Source organism: Sceloporus occidentalis, unplaced genomic scaffold (assembly GCF_023333645.1).
Source record: "Sceloporus occidentalis isolate IW3139 unplaced genomic scaffold, rSceOcc1.0.p SCAF_1, whole genome shotgun sequence".
NCBI lineage: Eukaryota > Metazoa > Chordata > Lepidosauria > Squamata > Phrynosomatidae > Sceloporus > Sceloporus occidentalis.
This window is the reverse complement of record NW_028316981.1, coordinates 224,465,777-224,483,653: the sequence shown is the minus strand read 5'-3', so window position 1 is coordinate 224,483,653 and position 17,877 is coordinate 224,465,777. Positions and strand designations below refer to the sequence as shown.

The 17,877-nt window shown below is 43.3% G+C and overlaps 1 protein-coding gene across 3 annotated transcripts in view; it reads right to left on the bottom strand.

Annotated features, from left to right (window-relative positions):
- SLC22A15 (solute carrier family 22 member 15) overlaps positions 1–17,877 on the bottom strand; it is a 37,779-nt gene that overhangs the window by 3,402 nt on the left and 16,500 nt on the right. Inside the window, exons 7-12 of one of the 3 annotated variants that reach the window (XR_016277220.1) lie at positions 17,600–17,740; positions 15,176–15,261; positions 10,249–10,369; positions 7,647–7,719; positions 5,396–5,584; positions 3,327–3,532 (exon numbers count right to left, since the gene is read on the bottom strand). Coding sequence is in view for 2 of the 3 variants with exons in the window: in XM_089489194.1 (XP_089345320.1) it covers positions 3,452–3,532; positions 5,396–5,584; positions 7,647–7,719; positions 10,249–10,369; positions 15,176–15,261; positions 17,600–17,740 (691 nt within the window). In the remaining variant the exon portion in view is untranslated. Of the gene's footprint in view, positions 1–2,782; positions 3,533–5,395; positions 5,585–7,015; positions 7,051–7,646; positions 7,720–10,248; positions 10,370–15,175; positions 15,262–17,599; positions 17,741–17,877 lie in introns of those variants that run through there. The other 2 variants (XM_089489194.1, XM_089489204.1) reach the window with 2 other exon arrangements.

Sequence of the window (17,877 nt, the reverse complement as noted above, 5' to 3'; positions counted from 1 at the left end):
TATCCCCTGCCACCTTTGCCCTTCCCTTTGAGACTGCTAGGAGCAGTACAGTTTTTGGAAGGACTGAAGCTTCATCAGCTTCAGAAATGGGATAAGAAACTTTCAATAAAGGCAGGTGGAGGCTGAGTAGTGCGATGACATTTACCTGCTTCTTAGCTGCCTCCTTACAGTGCAGGCATTTGTTTTAGCACTGGTACAGGTGTGTGTGTGCACATGTGTAGGTATGCATTATTGAGAACTAGACAGAAGAAAACATATAGAATAATGTTAAGTGTCTAAAGTGGCATGGATAGGGTAAGTGGGAAAGGCAGCACGCTGGTGATCACTAGTGAAAAGATATCCATAAGACACATGCAACCTCAACTAAGCCCTCAAAATCACAAACTCCAAGACTAAATGTTGTCTCTTCAGCAACTGTTAGCAAAATGTAATCAAAATGCTACCTGTGGGAAGGTTGTATTGATCTCCTACAACAACTGAATCAACAAATGGAACTACCAACCATCTGAAAAGTCCATCTATGAACACTTACACAAGCTGGAATCATTTTAAATGAAAAGTAAAAGTCTTACACTCTATGCTGATTTTAAAAGTTGGTTATGGGAAGACTGCTTCTGGTATAAAAATCAATATGAAGTTCCTTTTTATTCCACGCTGCAAGAAGCCCTCCAGATATGCTTCATCTCCCTTCATCCCTGACCATACTTATTGAGGAGGAAAGATAATGTAATCCAATACATCTGGAGGACATCAGTCCAAAAAGCTGCCCTAGACAACATCTCTCAGTCTTTCTGCCTCATGAAAAGACAACAGGCAAAAATATACAGTACTAAGTAGCAAAACCAGATGCCATATCATCAGGGGATAGCTACCTAATACTGTATGTATTCTGAACTTGCTTTAGCAGCGGCCAGGCAACAACTATTCCCAAGCTATATTATACTATACAATCTGACTCTGGCAATAGTGGACAAATTAAATGAGAGTACATCTCACAGCAGTACAAGCCTTTATGACAGAGTGAGGAACAGTGTCTTGCTCTGTCTTGGTATGTGTCTATCAACGGTATGACAATGGAGCTAGAAATGGATTTAGGAACTCCTATCTTCGGATTCAACTCTTTTCTCCCATTTAAAATACAGAAGAAGAAACAGAGTGCTGGAAGTATACACACAGAAGCAGCACAGAAGGGACAGCACCAGCTGGAATATGGTACCACCCAAATTCCTCCCTTCTAACAGAACAGTTTCCTAGCACTGCCAGCAACACATTTCAAGGTGAAAAAAGAGTTCTGTGTAAACATAAGACTGTTAGTCTTTCAATGACAAAGTGTCAAGTGAACACAGGTTGCACTACCCAAATTAGCCACACTTGTTACATTTCCTATTGAATTAACCAGCAAAACAGCTATTGATCCTATCTTTTACCAGGAGGCAAAGATAGCCTAAAGTCAAATGTGTTATTCCCTTGTGGATCCACAATTATTGTGACTCAGGCCCTTATCAGATGAGTGTGGAACTGGGGGTCTTGCGCACTGGGTGGTTCGAATTCGCGTTATTTCGCAAAGAACCATCATACCTGCATTCGAATGGCCCAATCCGCACTCACGTGAATGCGCGAGCTGCCGAACTGAATGCGTACTGTCTCCTCTTTTTGGAGCGTGTTGGCCAGTGCGCTGAGTAAGGGGATTGGCGGATATCCGGATTGGGGCTCTGTTCGATCTCAGTGCGAATGGGTCTGGTATGAATGCCCAGTCCTGAACTTCGTCGCAAGACCCCCAGATTCCAATTTTTACTTCCGGTGGGTCTTTCCTCTTGCCGGTTCCAGGGAAGCGGGGGGGGGGGGGGGGCGGTTCCAGCGGCCTAGGCTGCCTCTCAAGCCGGGAGGAGAAGGAGGAGGCCGCTGGAACGGCGGCGATCGCCGCGATTCCAGCGGGCCCCGCGCCTCTTCCCTGCCTGGGATGCAGCCAGGGATGCCTCTCAAGCCGGGAGGAGGAGGCCGCTGGAACGGCGGCGATCGCCGCGATTCCAGCGGGCCCCGCGCCTGTTCCCTGCCTGGGATGCAGCCAGGGATGCCTCTCAAGCCGGGAGGAGAAGGAGGCCGCCGCTGGAACCGCGATTCCAGCGGGCCCCGCGCCTCTTCCCTGCCTGGGATGCAGCCAGGGATGCCTCTCAAGCCGGGAGGAGGAGGCCGCTGGAACGGCGGCGATCGCCGCGATTCTAGCAGCCCCGTGCCTGTTCCCTGCCTGGGATGCAGCCCAGGCTGGATCCCAAGCCGGGAGGAGGAGGAGGAAGCCGCTGGAATCACGGCGACCCCAAGAAAGGCCATCCAGTCCAACCTCCTTCTGCCATGCAGGAACTCTTAATCAAAGCATCCCCATTGACAGATGGCCATCCAGCCTCTTTGACAGCCGCTGGAACTGCTCCTCCCCCCCCCCCCCCCCCAGAATACATACACACACACTCACGCAGAACCGGGCATTGCTAATTTGTTGCAAGGAAAGGTCACGTTAAAACCAAGCAGGAATGTACAGAGGGAACAGTAACGGGCACGTTGTATCGCGATTGTTAATGTGCATGAGCTGGCTCTCCAGCTGTTTACCGGGCTGTCATGACGTGACCTCCCCTTTCACCCCGGAAGCGTTTAAGGTCGCAACCCATGCAGGGCACCACTGAGCATGTGCGAGGCGGCCGATACGAATCGGCCAATCAGCATGTTGAGCTCCGGTGTGATGAAACATTCTGCACTGAATGCACTTCGCGCGAATGCGGACTGGCCAATTTGAATCCTGCCAATGCGGAAGGACTCTCAGGTATGATGGTTCTTTGCGAAATAACGCGAATTCGAACCTCCCAGTGCGCAAGACCCCCAGTTCCACACTCATCTGATAAGGGCCTCAGTTACCTTTTAAATCAGTATCTGTCTTCTTGGCAGTCCTACGTCACTTGACAGAAACATATCTTGTCCCCTGTGACACAAAATCACCCCAAGATCAAAATTCCACACTGCATTCACTATAAAATATCACATTGTAGAATTTCAGAACATTTGTTCCCATTAAGAGTTAATAATGCCTCCCAAATTTTTATCAGCATCAAATAAAATCCAGGGTTGTCAAACAGGTCTCTCCCAAATAAACAAACAGGCCTCTCTGTAAAAAAACAAAACAAAACAAAATCCTTGTAAGACAGTCAAAGAGATCTAACTATATATTGGATCCATTTTGTATACCATTGCTTACTTATCCCACAGTCAAAATGACCAATTTCCTAAAGACATCCTTAGTGACAGTTGCCCTATTGCAACAGTTTTGAACCAAGTCCTACCTTTCTCTTTAACAAAAATACTGTATTTTTAAACTCCACTGATTGCTCTTGGCTTTTGTGTTTGTACAAACAGTTTATCAGATAATTCGAAGAGGATGTAAAATTTAGCAGCAGTGCTTTATCCATCACTTGATCATTTGGGTCTCTTCGTTGGCATCATAGAATTCTTCATCTTCACTTTCACTCCCAGCTGAATCCTTGCCAGACTAAAAGGAAAATGAGATTCTGAGAAAGATATCCTTTAGTCATTGCACTGCATTTATGGATGAAAAGCAGAAGACATCTTCACCAGATGCAGTAGTAACTATATAACTGAGGTCTATGGAGCACTCTTAACACTCTAAAGAACTACAAAAATGTTGTGGCTCCTATGAGAAGCTAAATATTTCCAACTGGCCAGCTTACAATAGGCATTCATTTGTAATTCTAAAATTCCAAATGCTATCATCTTGGCCTCAGAGGGAGAGAAGAAGAGGCAGGCAACGGTTCACTACACCCAGCTCCAGGGGAAGTTGAAAGACCCTCCCTCCATCTTAATGGCCACCATTTTGGCCTCTGAGGGAGAGAAGAACGGTCAGTATCTGCTCCACTTGATCCCCTTCCCTACTGCCATTCCCTTCTTCTTTTGTGTCATGTCATTTTAGATTGTAAACCTGAGGGCAGGAAACTGTCAAATTAGCAATCTATAAACTGCTCTGAGAGCATTTGTTTCTGAAGAGTAGGATACAAATACTCTGAATAAAAAAATACAGGCATCCCTCCATATTTGCGGATTTGATTATTCACGGATTTCATTAATATGTTCTCTCTAGGACTGTCTAGGTCTTCCAGTGCAACTCTGTGGTCAACTTTAACTAAAAGTTGCACTGAAAGACCTTTTGTAGCTAGTCTAGTGCCATTCTATGGTCAGTGTATGTTGGACATTGACCACAGAGTTGCACTGGAGGACCTAGAGATTCCTAAAGAGGTGTCCTCTCAGGTAAAAACAGTGTTTTTGTTATTTGCAGTTTTTCCATATTCACAGGGGTCTTGTTCCCCGAACCCTAGCGAATATGGAGGGACAACTGTAAATAAAATCATATTGATTGTGTTTGAGACAAACACTCATGGGGTTAATCCTCCATTACAAGATACTGCAAGCTGAAGGATAAGAAGCCTTAAACAGAGGCTGGATGGCCATCTGTTGGGTATGCTTTGATTGAGAGTTCCTGCATGGCAGGGGGTTGGACTGGATGGCCCTTGTGGCCTATTCCAACTCTATGATTCTATGATTCTAAGCTCCAACTCTTAGAATCCACAAAACTAAGCCAGGAAGATCATCACTGACCTTACCCAGCGCCAGTGGTTTCGCTCATCTACCAACACGTCCAGGACTTTAATAACAGGACAGCCAAACCTACTGCCTCTTACTTTTGCTTCCTCCATCACTGATTTGGGGATCTGGCAATCTCTCTTGTCCTGACTATTAAGTGGTGGAGGAGGAGGGTAAAGAGTGCTACAACCTCTGCTGCTGGAGCAGGCTTGTTGAGAAGCAGAGCTGGTGGCACTGAGACACAAAAGAGCAGCCAGAAGTCTCCTAGAAAAGCAGCTCCCTTTTCCCACAGTAGATTCTGGCTTCACAAGTCCAGTCCTAATGTGGAGATGGGGCAATTTTTAAAAAAAGGATTGGGAAAAAAAAGAAGAGAATGGCTATGCTTTTAAAGGGGAAAAAAGAACAGCTACGAAACTGTCTACCTGCTTAGGAAGTACTTTGCACTCGCATGCCTCTGAAATTTCATCAGATAGGTTCTGTTGCCTGATTGATTGGTAGGAGGAATGTTCTAGATGTGAAGATCAGACTTCCTGGCTAGTCTAAGGAACACTCTGATAAGGCATGTCAAAATCTTTAATCTTGTCCATCATCAGGGCTTCACAGAACATACACTTGTTAAAAACAGAGCCAGTGGGTTTCCATGATCAAGTGGGGATTTGAACCCCGGTCTCCAGAGTCATAGTCACTATATCACATATGCAGTGGTTTCTATTATCTATATCTATTATAACAAGAAGAAATCATAAATGAAACATACCAGTGAGCCTTCTAGTTCCTGCAGTGACATGGCTTCATCACCCAGCCTCCGATACGAACAAACTTGTAGGTCAGATATTGTCTCCAGCAGGGGAGTATTTAGGGTTTCTGGCAGTAGTAGGCTCAGAAAACCAGACAACAAACTTGCCACCCCAAATACAATATATGGCAGATACCACTGAAAAGATTTCTGCGGGGGGGGGGGGGGGGGAGAGAAAGTAAACAAATATAACTTACAGCAACAACAGCTGAATTTTAAACAATATTCTCATGTTAACCCCACAACCTTGGCTGCAGTGTTCATATACTCTCAACTCTTTCCCAGTTCCTCTACACTGGCATAGCGCATGTTGGGTCAGCTACAGGCTGAGGAGTGGTGAAACAGTAATACTCAATAGCATAAGAATTCAAATGCACTCTCAATCTGATCCTCTCAAACCATGCCTTGAGAACACATTTGTCTCTAAGTTACTACTAAATTATGTACTCACAAATCAAAGTGTAAAGAGTGCAAGAACACAGTTTCAGAATTAGTCAGATTGCCAGGGGAAAATGGTGACATGGAAAGAATGCAAATGGGAAAGGCGACATTTAGACATGTATTCTGTAGCCATGGCCATTCTGCCAAAGAAGACAGTGCTTCACAGGGCAGAATGCTACCTAAAAACACCTGGATTGAATTCTGGCTTCCTTCTTATTCTTACTCTTTTAATACCATAAAACTGGCATTTGGTATGGACTAACATTCCCTGCAGAACTAGGAGGAAGCCTGGATTGAGTTGCTCTGCTCTCAGTAAACACTGGCTACATATTGGGCACACTGAAATGTACCTGCAACGTACTGTCCAAAGTATGAGACAGTGCTAGTCTAATACATATCCATAAGGTACTTCCAGTGCTTTCAGATTGTTTTACCTCTAGCCTAACAGGACAAAAACAAAGGTGAATTGCAGGAGAGACAAGCAGCAATAAAAAGAGATTATGGCACCACAACCGGGTCTTGAAAAAATCTTAAGATCTTAATGATTACACTGAAGTCCCACATAACCAACCCTTTAAGCAAGCAGCCTAGAATGCACTTGCATGTGACTCTGCATTGGAAGAGAACTTTCCAGTGTCCCACATAATGTGCACTGACACTCTTGCTCATATCCCTGCCAGTAAGATTCTAGGTTCTAATAGCAAAACGTGTCAGGCTCCTCTGGGAGCTACACAGTTCTTACACTGGCATGACCACCAAGTCTGGGACTCTGGGCCCCAAAAGGAGCTTATGCCAATCACTTCCGTCCCACTGCTTACACTTTGGACAGGGCTCTAGTCACAAGGGGAGACTGAAAAGGCAGCCATCAGGACTGGGGCTTCTTTGTTGACAGAGCATCTATTATTTCCAATTCTTAAACAAAACACATGATAATTCTCTCTAAGCCCTACAGCTGAATTTTGGGTGAAAACGGATGTCATCACAGTACTGTACCTGCAGATGATTAAATTAAGAACCTTCTCACTGAGACTTTTCTGTCAAATCCAGCTCTTCTTCAGATTAGCCAATCTGTTATTACCTTTTGGCCTGGGAGGGAGAGGAAAGGCAGGCCCGCTCCATCAGGGCTAGCCTGAAGAAGAAGAACCCTGCCTCCATGCCAACTGTCATCATCCGGCCTGGGAGGGAGTGAAAAGGCAGGTTCAACTCCATCAGGCCTAGCCAGAGCAAGAAGAAGGGCCCTCCCTCCAGTCCATCTGCCATGGTCCATGCCTCAGAAGGAGAGAACCACCACTGGACTTGATCCCCTTTCCCCACCACCATTCCCTTCTCTTTTTGCATCATGTCTTTTTAGATTGTAAACCTGAGGGCAGGGAAATGTCTAAATAACTATCTGTAAGGCGCTCTGAGAGCCTTTAGGACTGGAGAGTGGGGTATAAATACTGTAAATGAATAAATAATAAAATTTTGGGAGATCTAGATGTATCTCTGCCCACTTCACAGGGAAGTTGTATTCAAATTTCAAGATGGCTCCCATGTACAGTGGTGGGTAGAAAGCATGTGCCCATGGGCACAAATACATCCCCAGATACCTTCACTGATGCTTGCCAAAGCATTCTACAGCCCCAAACTTCTATCTTCCATACTGAAAGTGGCCAAATGCAGACTCATCTTTTGTTCTGCAGTGTGTCCAGCCAAGAAAAAAAAGTGGGGAAGGGGGGAGACCCTTGTCTCTGCTATGAGGAAGATGGGGGAAAAGAAAAAGGATACAAACCAGAGATGGAACAAAAGGAGCAATGATCCCACCAACTCGGGAGAACATAGAGCAGGTTCCCATTCCAACATTCCTGTGAAGAAATAAGACAAAACAGTGACAATTAAGGGAATTATTTTCCCCTAACCAATTAAGGTTTAGAATTACCCTTGTGTATTTGTACAATCCCAAAAACATTTATATAGCATAGTGGCCCCACAACAAGGCCAAAGAGTAGTATCTAGTCATTTCAAGTGTACCTGTCCCCTATCTCTTCTCTGCAGTAGTTGCTCAGTCTCAACAAGAACTCCCTAGTCTTGCCTTGTTTGCTTTAATGAGGGGTAAGCCACTATGATCTGGGCTTTGGGAAGAGATGCTATCTATCAGTTCTAAAGTGGTGGCTGAAGAGGCAGAAGGAAATGAAAAATAGAGAAGTCATTGATCAGTCAGATGTGGCAGGAGGAGAACCCAAGAGGCAGGAAAAATGTGAATAAATTGTTCCAGTGGTGCACTACATGGGCGTTTGAGGGGTAAAGTATGAGGGGAAAAAGAGGGCAAGCCCAAGGTGGACTTGTGCTTGGAGATCTTCCAACATTGTGCTAAGTATAACCTGCCTAGTAACTTTATTCAGAGACATAGCTGTGTTAGACTAGAATATCAGTATGCAAAGGGATCGTGTAGCACATTTGAGGCTGAGTGAAAGAAGTTGTAACATAAACTTTAACAGATTTCGCCTACTTTCTCAAGTGCATGAAGTGAACATGTGCCCAGGAAGACTCTAACAATTAGACTGTATGGATATCCATGGAAATTAAAACATTGTGGGTATGGTGATGAGCAGACAGGTTCAGCGTTAACTATGTTCGTTCAGTGACAAAGGCAGGACGAAACATGTTGCCTAAAGCCAAAGTGAGTAGATAACCGTATGAATGATGGAGGGAATTACTGGAATGTAGCGTGATGCTGGTGGGTTACCAGAAAGGAGATGTGATAAACTGGCTGAGAGCATCCTTGTTAACCAGTGTTGTAACATGTGTAGTGTTCCAGGAAGCCATTGTGTTTGCTCAACCTACTGTTGAATGACTGGAGTTTATGGATATATTCTAATTCAGCTGTTTCTCTTTCCAATCTCCCTTTGTCGTTTTTTGTTCAAGAACCGCTGTTCTGAGATCAGAGATGGAATGCCTAAGAAAACTGAAGTGTTCTGTAACATGTTTTTGTATATTCCTATTCCTAATGTCCATTTACCCTCTGGCACAGAGCCTGGCCTGTTTGCCCATTGTAGAGTGGTGAAGGGCAACTGACAGAGAATGGCACATAGCACATTAGAGGACGAACAAGTGAAAGTGCCTCTAATATTGTGATTAGGCCCTGTGATGACATTTCCTGAGTAGTTGTGTGGGCAGACTTCGCATCTGGGTTTGTACTTGTACTCGTCTCCCCATCTGTACTCGTACTTCTATCCGTCTCCCCATCTGTTATATCTATCCTTCCTTAGTCCCTCAATGACCCTAGTTGAAACTGACCTTGTCACTTTGGAGATTATTGCATGAAGAAATACTTCCAATACAGATGCAGGATTGAAAACTCAAAACCCAGTGTTATTGCATGGGCCAGCAGCCAGATGAATGCAGCCCAGCTGCAACCACACTTATCTGGCCAAATTTCAAAAACAGCAAGCTCTAGTTTTTGAAAAGCCACAGGAAAAATGGGTCTGGGCCTCATCTAGGTTGCACTCACCCAGCTTCTGGTGCATGCAATAACACCTGGTTTTGAGTTTTCAATCCCACATCTATATAGAGAGCATTTCTCCATGCGATAATCTCTTTCATCACCATACTCACAAGTTTTAAATTTCCTGTAATCTAATTATAAGTTCTTCCTGAGTATTAGTCCACTCTAGGCATCTGAAAAAGAAGACCAAATATATGAAAGCTTATTCTACAACTTCTTTTACACACATAGTCTCAAAGGTGTAATGAGATCCCTTTATGAGATTAGTGAATGTTGATGACCTCTTGGATACCCTGGAAGTACAAGGGGGAAATAAGTCCCAAAAGGCCTCCAAGCAAGCTCACTCCTTAGTGCTCATACTTGACAAGCTGGGGGAGAATGGATAGGAAGGCCCCTCCTGATCAAAAAAGCCCCCCTCTTTAGTGTCTCTCATGGAAAATAATGAAAACCACCAATTCACTAGAACAGCTCCCAGCCTGCAGGAGACATACAGTACTTTGCCAAACTTCATGGGCTGTAGATCCACCTGGAGACCCTTACTCACTGGGGGGAAAAATGCTCCAACAAGGGAAAAACTGCTGCTCCAGGAAATTTCCAAGAATGACAATTTTCCTCGAAAGCAATGTACTGGATATTGCTTTAGAATATCTGCCAGAGAATTTTCTGCTAAGTTTCTAAAACCAGATTTTCAATAGGTCTGTGGTCCGTGGTGGGTCACTGGGAAGATTCATAACTGGCCCCCAGATCTGTAGAAGTCATTGGATAGATTTCTTATTGCCCAATCTGAAAATGAAGACCAGTATTTTTAAATGATTGACGCCTCCAAGAAGGAGAGAGGGACATCCACAGAGACAACAAAAACTACCATAACAAACTTTATCTGTCTTACCTTATCACTGTAGGATAGAGTTCAGATGTGTAGATATAAACAATATTAAATGCTGCACTGATAGTCAGTTTCCCTAGTAAAGATAGTGAACGACTGTTCACAACTGCAAACATTCCTGTACCTGTTGGGAAAAATTGTAGTCCTTGTAAACTATCTGTAGCAACTAAAGATGACTTTTTGGCATATGACATCCTCTTGGAGCGCCTGAGAGAATTAGGAATTGGAGGTATTGCACTACAATGGTTCTGTTCCTTCCTCTCAGGCAGGTTCCAGAGGGTGATGCTTGGTGACAGTCACTCTGCAAAAAAGGAGCTTAACTGTGGCATCCCTCAAAGCGCCATCCTGTTTTTGATGCTATTAAATATATATATATATATATATATATATGAATGAATGAATCCGCTGGGAGAAATCATTTGGAGACATGGGGCACGGTGTTATCAGTACGTTGATGACACCCAGATTTATTTCTCCATGTCTTGGTCTACAGCTTTGACTACAGATGGCATCTCTCCTCTCAATAAATGTCTTAAAGCAGTAATGGAATGGATGATGAAAAACAGACTAAAACTGAATCCAGACAAAACGGAGGTACTCACTGTAGGGACCCCTAATCAAGGTATTGTAATACAATCACTGGCCCTAGATTGGGTCACACTCTCCTCAAAGGACTGTGTTTGCAGTTGGGGGTGCTCCTAGACTCATCTCTCCAGTTAAATGAGACAGTCGGGAGCGCTTGCTATCAGCTTTGGCTGATATGCCAGCTGCATCCTTTCCTGAAAGCGGGAGACCTTGAAACTGTGGTACATGCGCTGGTAACCTCACAAGTCTATTTCTGCAATGCACTCTATATGGGGCTACCCTTGTGCTTAGTTCAGAAATGTAAATTAGTTCAGAACATGGCAGACAGGTTGGCTACTGGAAAAACCAGAAGCGATCACATAACACCTATCTTAAAATCGCTCCACTGGCTGCCCATTGGTTTCCGAGCGCAGTACAGGGTATTGGTCATCACCTTTAAAGCCCTAATTGGCTTGGGTCCAACCTACCTTCAGGACCGCCTCCTTCTGTATAATCCACCCTGGGCACTCAGGTTCTCTGAGAAGAATTTATTGCAGCCTATAAGAACTAGGCTGACTGCAACCACTCAGAGGACCTTTTCGTCAACTGCTCCCAGATTATGGAACAGCCTGCTGGAGGAGATCCATCATATTACCACTTTAGACAGCTTCAAAAGGGCTGTCAAAACGGATCTCTTCTAGCAGGCCTTTCCTGAATAGAAAACCCAGCCACTAATCTGAATTTACCACTCCTCTGAACTCGCTATAGCCTATTCGCTGATGTGTTATTTTAATTGTATGTTTTTAATCATTAATTGTTTAACTGATGTTTTAGGGGAGGGTGGGACATGGGATTATATATAATTTCTAACTTGTAAGCCACCTCGATTGTCACTGACAGAGAGGAGGGATACAAAATATATAAATAAGTTTTATTTATTTATTATTATTAGGCCGAAAGCATAGCAGTGGTTCTCAAACAGTGGGGCAAGTCCCTGGGGGAGTGTGAGATCTGCTCGGGGGGGGGGGGGGGACTTGGAAGCCCTGATTCCTCTTCCTCCTCCCAAACTTTTTTATGTGTAAAATTGATACATTTATTGAGTTAAATATTGAATGTATTTCAATAAATCTGTTCTAATTTAAACAATGTTATTTCATTATAAAATGTTAAAATATGAACGTGCAAATGAAAATACGCACACTAAACAATCAAAACATTTTTGTTCATATACTACATTGAATGGGCGGGGAGGCACAGCATCTGCATGGGGGTCAAGAGGGTAAATAGTGTGAGAACCACTGTCCTATAGGAAGAACATGATGGCAAGTGGGAAACCAGTTTGACTTGTCCCTCACCCAAAGCTTCCCCAGAAGAAACCCTGCCTTCCAGAAGAAACCCAGAGCTCCAAATGTGGAACTGGCTGAGGCCAGAAAAACTAAGATTGCTGGGCAGGCTGTTTTGGGGACTGTTCTGGTTTTTATATTTAGAATCTGTTGTAAACTGTCAAGAGGATAATCTGATTGAAATATGGCATATAACATAATCCAATAAATATTCAGCCAAACATAACATCTGAACAGTTCACTTTCAGTACTAAAAAGGCTGACAAATGCAAAAGTATTTTAGAAACAGGAAGAAATACACCTTTCATGTTGTGCTCAAACAACATAAATGGTTACATTTTGTTTCAAAAATCTAATAGATGTCATAATATGTTAAAATATGTATATTGCATAGGAAATAGGAACACCCTGGGGAATCTATAGATGACTGGATCAAGCTTAGTTATCAAATAATGTTAAGCAAATTCTAGATAACATAGAAAGGTTTACATTTCATTGAAATATGCCTGTCAGAATAAACTCCATGTAAACTTTACAGTGAATGGTAAGAAGGTCCAAGCCCACAAAAGGCTCACCAGTTCCACTTGTCAACCTGTGATCCATTGATGTACTCAGGCTGCATAGCGCTGCCACTTTACAATACAAGAAAGGGCTCAAATGCTGAATGCTTCTCACCCCATGTGTATATGGATATGCATGTATGTGTGTGTGCGCGCGCACACACACACACACTCTTATACTTTTATTCTTTTCATTGCGAGGGAGTATTTCAAGCAAGCCCATACTTGCAGCCTAGACTTGTAAAAGAAGACAGTGGACTGCTACAGACTGACATTCCCCACAGAACTAGTAAGAAAGCCTGGACTGAGTTGCTCTGCTCGCAGTAAACACTGGTTACCTATTGGTCACACTGAAATGAATGTACAATGTGCTGTCCAAAGTATGAGAGATTCATGAGTTATTCTGGGATTTTAGACCCTGTTTTTTTTTACACATGGCCATCTGTCGGGGATGCTTTGATTGAGAGTTCCTGCATGGCAGGGGGTTGGACTGGATGGCCCTTGTGGTCTCTTCTAGCTCTATGATTCTATAAAACTATTTTATTGCCTATCAGGGCCTCATTCCCACTTCCCATATAATTCGGTGCCTGATCCGAATTGATGAATCGGTTCAGCAGCAGAGCTGGATCATATTGCTGCTGAACCGATTCATCAATCTGGATCAGGCACCATCCTTTACCTTGCCCCGTTCTTGGCAGGCAGGAGCTCTGGGCCCAAGGGGCCCAAGGGAAGGCAACCCATCAGGCCTACCTTCTCTACCCCTGGCCTTGCCTTTCTGCCGCCTGGCCGGGCCTTCTCTGGAGTGCATTCCTCCTCCTAGGGTCCTTCCAGAGGCCTTGTGAGCAGCCTGGACTGCCTGTCCTATCATCTCCTGCCGCCCTGGCCTGAGCCCTCTTCTATGCCACTGTGGCGGAGAAGGCGGAGTCTGGGGACAGAGAAGGCCCAGCCTCATGATGCCTCATTCCCTGGCCTCTCCGTCCCTGGCCCAGCTTCTTCGCTGCCTGGCCTTGCGTCTCCACCCCTGGCTTCTGCGTTCTCCGCCACTGGCGGCATAGAAAAGGGCTCCGGCCAGGGCCAGAGTGGTGGGGAATGATGGGACAGGGAGTACAGGCTGCATCCAAGGCCTCCCGAAGGAGCCCAGGAGGAGGAGTGGAGAAGGAGGAGTGTACTCTGGAGAAGGCCCAGGGGGCAGAGAAGGTAGGCCAGGGACAGAGAGGCCGGGGATCTGGACGGATTCAAATCCACATGGTTCCCACTTGGGCTGAATCGATTTATTGCAAAAGAAATCGATTCAGCCCAAAGACCCGCAAAAATCCAGCATCTTTTTGACACTGGTTAAATGGGTCAAAAGCATGGCCACTCTTTTCGATCGCTTCAGCAATTCGGATTAAGTGGGAAGCATGCTCATTTAAACCAGATCGTGATTTGGTACAATCCAGTTTAAACCATAGTGGGAATGAAGCTCAGAACTGGCAGCTCTTAATAATCCCACGTTTACACATGGAGGAAACTTTGCAGCTTGTGGCAACATCCAGCAAGTAACCAGAGGCTGGAAATGGCATCTGTGTTCTGCATCACCCAGAAAGGAATCATTTGCATTCCTCTCACACTTCCAAGGAAAGAGTTGAGCAGGCAGTAGATGGAGAACAGGGAGGAAAGTATTCATGTTTTCTGCTACAGGTAGCTGGGAACTATGCTAATCTCTCTCATGCTATGACAAAAGCTGACTGTCTGATACCTAACCCTAGAGATTGAACTGGGGCAAATAACTCCATCTGAGAGGAATGTGGCCGAGTTGGTCATGGAAACTGCCTTTACCCCAGCAGTACAACTGATTGCCTTGGTCACCTAACCCAATGTCTTGATCTGAGAGCAAAGTAGCAGCTGCAGTATCAAGACAAGGAATGACTTTGAGTGATATCCTTTATAATTCATATTGCCCTGACACTGATAAAAAAGAAAAGGAGAACATTTAGCCAAAGACAAACTAAGTCTTCAGCTTCCATCTGCAGTGCAAATGCACCATGCAACTTTTCATTAACTAGCCACAGAATTTAAAATTTAATAAGAAAACAATTAATGCTATTTAAATGGCAAAGAAAACCATGTGCATTAAAGCAGGATTTCACTAAAAAGAAAAATAAGGTTTATGAATGTTGAGAATCAGGACTGAAACTACAGATCTGTGCCCTAAATATGATGACTTTTGGAACAGGTGCAAAACTCTACAACTATGATGGCTCTTGAATAGAAAAAAAAACCTTGATAAATTAGTTTTGGATTTTTGTACATCCAGAACTCACAGTGAAGAGCTTTAGAAATAATCCATAGGCTTCTGGATTCAACTGGCAGAAGCAGTCCTTGTATAAATGCAGTTGAAGACTGCCCTCATAATTCTTGCAAAGGCTTTATTAGAAGATATTATTCCAGTGTTCTCCACAATTAAAAGTAAAATATATTTACCTTTCTTTTCTGGAAGAAACATGACAACAACCGAAGCCAGTCCTCCCAGGAACAAAAATGTGGCAAGTGTTCGTTTACGGCCGAACCTAATAAACCACAAAGAAAAGAAACAATGAAAATGCCATGGGAAGAAAAAATGAACAGATTCTCTTTGCATCCAGAGCTTCAGTACAGCAAGCCAATTTCTCTGTATTCACACGGTGTCGCCCTCAAAACAACACAAACATGTGTGGCTTACAACAGTCTTTTACTAATCTAGGTTTCTTGGCTGACTGGGGTCCAGAAATGGGGGGCTATTCATAAATTTGGCAATAATATACTGGACATAGTACTAATTTGCACCCTCTGTATATCAATATGTGTTATAATTCAGCTTGCAAATTGCCACAAACAAGAGAGGTCAAATTACCTAATATCTTCTACAGCAGTCATGAAAGTTAACATTCTTCAACAATAAAGGAAATGGCTGATTGAAATGAATTAATTTTCATAAGCAAACTTGATTTTATTCACTTAGGTCTTAGTAGGCACAAGTCAGATCACTCACCTACTATATGTGTTAAGTAAAAACAGTGAAGCTATGAAGATTTGTGTCACCACCAACACACCAAATTATCAAAGACCTGCTTGATCTCACTTCATTGGCTTTGGGGTCTGTTTATGATTATTCATTTCTATCTGTATACAACAGGTATGCAAACTACAATATGACATCATGTGACATCACCTTATGGCACCAAAATGTAACATCATGATACAAGTCTTGCAACACACACCATACCATGAAGTACTTCAGTCATTTTCAAACTTTGGTCCCTTAGGTATTTTGATCGTCAACATTGAGAAACCCCAGCCAGAATGGTTAATGCATAGGAAACCTTGGGCACTGAAATCCAAAACACCCACAAAGCTTGAGATCCACATAATTACATCACTCAGCATCACAGTGCAACGTACTGCAGCACCTGATTTACGTCATGGAAGGTAACATGTAGAGCAAAGTGGCATAAAGTCACAAAGTGCCAATTTATTTATGTGAGCCCATTCTGCATGACTAAATGTGAAGGAGCAGTTATGGTTCAATAACATCTATAGGGCCAGTTATGGTTCAATAACATCTATAGGGCCAGAGTGTCACTACTTATGTACTGGAATTTACTGAAAGTCCTTGTGGAGCAAAGAAAACACACTCTGTGGTCAAGACGTTTTTTTAAATGAACCTGTGGCCTGTTACAGACTGCCAAAATAAAGCTGCTTCGGGTCTCTTTGAGGTATGCTATTTAAATGATGCATGGGTCCTAAGAGTCCGGAGGTCGCGCCAAAGCCACACTCCATTCCTAAGCACTGGAGTGCAGCTTTGGTGCAGCTTTTGGATTCTTAGGATGCATGCATCATTTAAATAGCATACCTCCAAAGAGACCCGAAGCAGCTTTATTTTGGCAGTCTGTAACAGGCCATAGAAAGAAAATGTGTGCCAATACATCTAAAGCAGAGGTGAGAATTGTGTGACTCTCCATATACTGTTGCACTGCACCTCCCAGCAGCCCCAGACAGCACATCCAATGGTAAGGATCCACAGTCTAACACTGACGTGATAGCAATTTCCCATCTCTGCTCTAGAGATATACAGAGCATGTTGATTTAGTATTATTATGCAAGTGCAATAGAAATGAGTTTGTGTGAGTAATATAGGTAAGAGAATTTTAGCTCACAAGGTGGATTTGTTTGTGATTTTTTTCAACAGATATATAAGAGAACATGAGTGCATGTTTGAAAACTTGGGTGGCTTATATAGCAGAGTCTGAATTTGTGAACATGTTTTGTCACTCAACTCATTATAATTTTTGTGCTATATGCATATATATTTTAATGATATGTTGATATTTGTTCTAGGAAGCTCCAAAGGAAGAAACAATGTTCTGAAATGTTGCATTTGCCCAATCGAGCACTAATTCATATCATTTTTGTTTAGTATTTTCTGTGTCTCTTTGTAGCTGGCCATGCAATGCAAATGTCATTTGATTCTATGCAATGCCACATTACATGATATACATAACACTTATTGTTACAAAACAACTCTCTCTCTCTGGTGTCTGGCAAAGACTCTTGCTGTTGTCTACTCTGTCATAAACTGTACTTTCTGATATAGGTTTAATCTCTGTGCCTAACATGGAGTGCATAACCCTACTATGTTACAGTAATATCTTTTTACTCATGTCTTCCTGAAAATCAAAATCGGTTGCATTCAAATAAACAAATGCAAACACATCATACACTAAAGACAAACAAATGCATATGTTTGTCTACCCATTCTCCAGCAAAAACAAGAACTGAATTTGATAGCATCTACCACAATGAAATTAAAAAAACAAAACAAATAGTTACTAAGGGATATACGAAGTCTTCCTGGCACTCAACACTCACCATTTTTGGCTGATCAAGTAGATACAGAGGGGGTATGCTGGAATTTCGATTAGCCCAGAAAGAGCCAGGTTAGTATAGATGCTTCCACCCAAATCACCCACATTGAGCGTAAGACCATAATAAACCAAGCTGCATACAAACCTGTGGGATGCAAAAAGAAGAGATGTAACATGAAAAGTTGGCTCTTCCAGTTTCATGCCTACTGAGTAACATTACCTTAAAGCAGACAATGGTGTTGTGAATACCAAAGAGCGAAATTCATTGTCTCAATCAGAATA